The sequence below is a fragment of the Mandrillus leucophaeus genome, unplaced genomic scaffold (genome assembly GCF_000951045.1).
Source record: "Mandrillus leucophaeus isolate KB7577 unplaced genomic scaffold, Mleu.le_1.0 Scaffold2, whole genome shotgun sequence".
In the NCBI taxonomy this organism is placed as follows: Eukaryota; Metazoa; Chordata; class Mammalia; order Primates; family Cercopithecidae; genus Mandrillus; species Mandrillus leucophaeus.
Window position 1 is genome coordinate 13,498,856 of NW_012102031.1, and position 2,603 is coordinate 13,501,458.

Here is a 2,603-nt window from a genome sequence, read left to right on the forward strand (position 1 = left end):
GAGGAATGTGCCTGATTTCTTTCACTAGGCCCTCACTCCCATTTGTTTATAACATCCACTGGGTGTTTCTCTGATTATAAAATCAGAGCCCGTTTATCATGGAAAATCTGGAAGGCATAGAAAAAAAAAAACACAATGATATTTCTATAAATCATCCGTAATCTCACCATGGCCATTAGGCAACCTTATATAACATTTTTCTTTTTTTTTTTCTTTTTATAGAGACACTCTCACTATGTTGCCTAGGCTGGTCTCGAACCCCTGGGCTCAAGCAGTGTCACTGCAACCTCTGCCTCCGGGGTTCAAGTGATTCTCCTGCCTCAACCTCCCGAGTAGCTGGTATTACAGGCACTTCTTTTGTGATTCTTCAGTTACTTCAGGCCATCTGGGCGTATACGTGCAAGTCACAGGGGATGCGATGGCTTGGCTTGGGCTCAGAGGCCTGACACCTGGAGTGAGCCTCTAGAATTCCACAGCCATAACCCTGTCTCTCGTTGCAGCTTGGAGCTTTGACCTGCAGAAATCAGAGGACATGCTGCGGAAGGTGAGGGCGACACCTCTCCCTGCCTAGCCTGCTCCTGTTTCCTATCCCAAGTCTGAGGCACAAATTTATTCATTCATTAATCCATCCATTCATTCATTCATGGAACACACATTCATTGAGACTGGAAGGTAAACCTGGCCCAGCGCTAGGCGCTGGGGAGACTGCAGTGATGGAAGGAGAGAAAAAAGAAACCAGAGTAACAAAGAAGATAATTCCTGAGAATGGAAAGTACAATGAAGACAGCAAAACAGGGAAGGAGGGAAGAGAGATCAGGGACATTTCAGTAGGGACATGAATGCCCAAAAGGAAGCAAGCATGTGAAGGTCAGGGTGGAGGGCACAGCCCGTGCAAAGGCCCTGAGGTGGGAATGAGCTGGTGTATTCTTTTTTTTTTTTTTTTTTTTTTTAGAGACAGTCTTGCTTTGTTGCCCAGGCTGGAGTGCAATGGCGTGATCTCAGCTCACTGCAACCTCCACCTCCCAGGTTCAAGGGATTCTCCTGCCTCAGCCTCCTAAGTAGCTGGGATTACAGGCATGCGCCACCACACCTGGCTAATTTTTGTATTTTTAGTAGAGACAGGGTTTCATCATGTTGGCGAGGCTGGTCTCAAACTCCTGACCTCGGGTGATCCACCCACCTTGGCCTCCCAAAATGCTGGGATTACAGGCATGAGCCTTTGTGCCTGGCCTGAGCTGGTATATTCTAGGAGCACACGGAGATCGTGTTGGAGACAGAAAGGGAAGTGATGAGTTTGCATGGGTGGCCCCAACCCATTAGCCAGGCCCTGCAGGCCTTGTAGGGGGTATAGGTTTTTGCTTAAGGGCAACTGGAAGTCAGGGAGGAGAGTCTGACTCCCAGGGTGGCCATGCGGGAGGGGCCGTGGGAAACATCTGGAAGGATGCAGGGGGAAACAGCTGCAGAGTGCAGGCCTCCCCTGTTCCTTTCTGGGTCTCTCCTGCCTTCTCAGATGCATATCCCCATCCTGTTTCCATTCCCCAGTTCTATGTCAGTGGAGCCTGGGGATGCTCTGGCAAGCCCTCAGTGGTTGCAGGCAGAGGGACCTGGCCTGGTGTCCCCAGGTATCTGCAGAGGTCTTTGGGACAGGCAGAAACTTCACCACCTCCTGCCATGTCTCTGCAGCATATGGAGTTCCGGAAGCAACAAGACCTGGCCAGCATCCTTGCCTGGCAGCCCCCAGAGGTGAGCATCTCTCAAACCCATGCCCTGATCCCTGGGCCCTCGGCCCTCGGCACTGAGCCTCCGTCTCCTGTGTATGCATCCAGGTGGTCAGGCTGTACAACGCCAACGGCATATGCGGCCATGACGGTGAGGGCAGCCCTGTCTGGTACCACATCATGGGAAGCCTGGACCCCAAGGGCCTCTTGCTCTTGGCCTCCAAACAGGAGTTGCTCAGAGACAGCTTCCGGAGCTGTGAGCTGCTCCTGCGGGAGTGTAAGCTGCAGAGTCAGAAGGTGTGTGGGTGCCACCCTGGGCAGCTGCAGCGGGACACAGCACCCTCACCCCCTGAGCCCCACACCCAGAATTCGCCTTCCTCCTGGTACTGAGGAGTGAATGCAGGTTCAGAGAGGCCAAGGACCCACCCAAGGCCACACAGTATGTGGCTGAACTGGGACTCATTTCTCCCCCAACTGGCCCCAAAGCCCACTCAACCCACTGGGCCACACTGCCCTCTGCAGCCTCATTGGATGAAGGGGACAGGGATTTCAGCCTCACTGGATCGAAGAGGGAACTGCAACACAGCAATTTGCCCTCCCATGGACAGACACGAAGAGGGCGGTCCTTGGGCCACTCCAGTCCTGGCATCCTGTGGGATGGCCCCTTCCCCCCGCCAATCTCTGTGCCATGCAAGCCGAGACAAGCCAGGCCAGTGCCCTGGGCTTAGGCCCAGCCCCATCTTGGATAGGGGTTGGGGCAGTGACCCTCACAGGGTCTCACCCCCTGTCATTCCCTTGCAGCTGGGGAAGAAGGTGGAGAAAATCATAGCTGTTTTTGATCTTGAGGGGCTGGGCCTGAGGCATCTGTGGAAGCCAGGAATAGAG

General features: G+C 53.7%; 1 protein-coding gene across 1 annotated transcript in view; it reads left to right on the top strand.

The window, feature by feature from the left end:
* Window positions 1–2,603, top strand: part of LOC105539047 (putative SEC14-like protein 6) — a 14,655-nt gene that overhangs the window by 8,426 nt on the left and 3,626 nt on the right. The window contains exons 3-6 of the mRNA XM_011979147.1: window positions 501–544; window positions 1,684–1,743; window positions 1,827–2,015; window positions 2,520–2,603. Of these exons, the coding sequence (XP_011834537.1) occupies window positions 533–544; window positions 1,684–1,743; window positions 1,827–2,015; window positions 2,520–2,603 (345 nt within the window). The 5' untranslated portion in view covers window positions 501–532. The remainder of the gene's footprint in view (window positions 1–500; window positions 545–1,683; window positions 1,744–1,826; window positions 2,016–2,519) is intronic.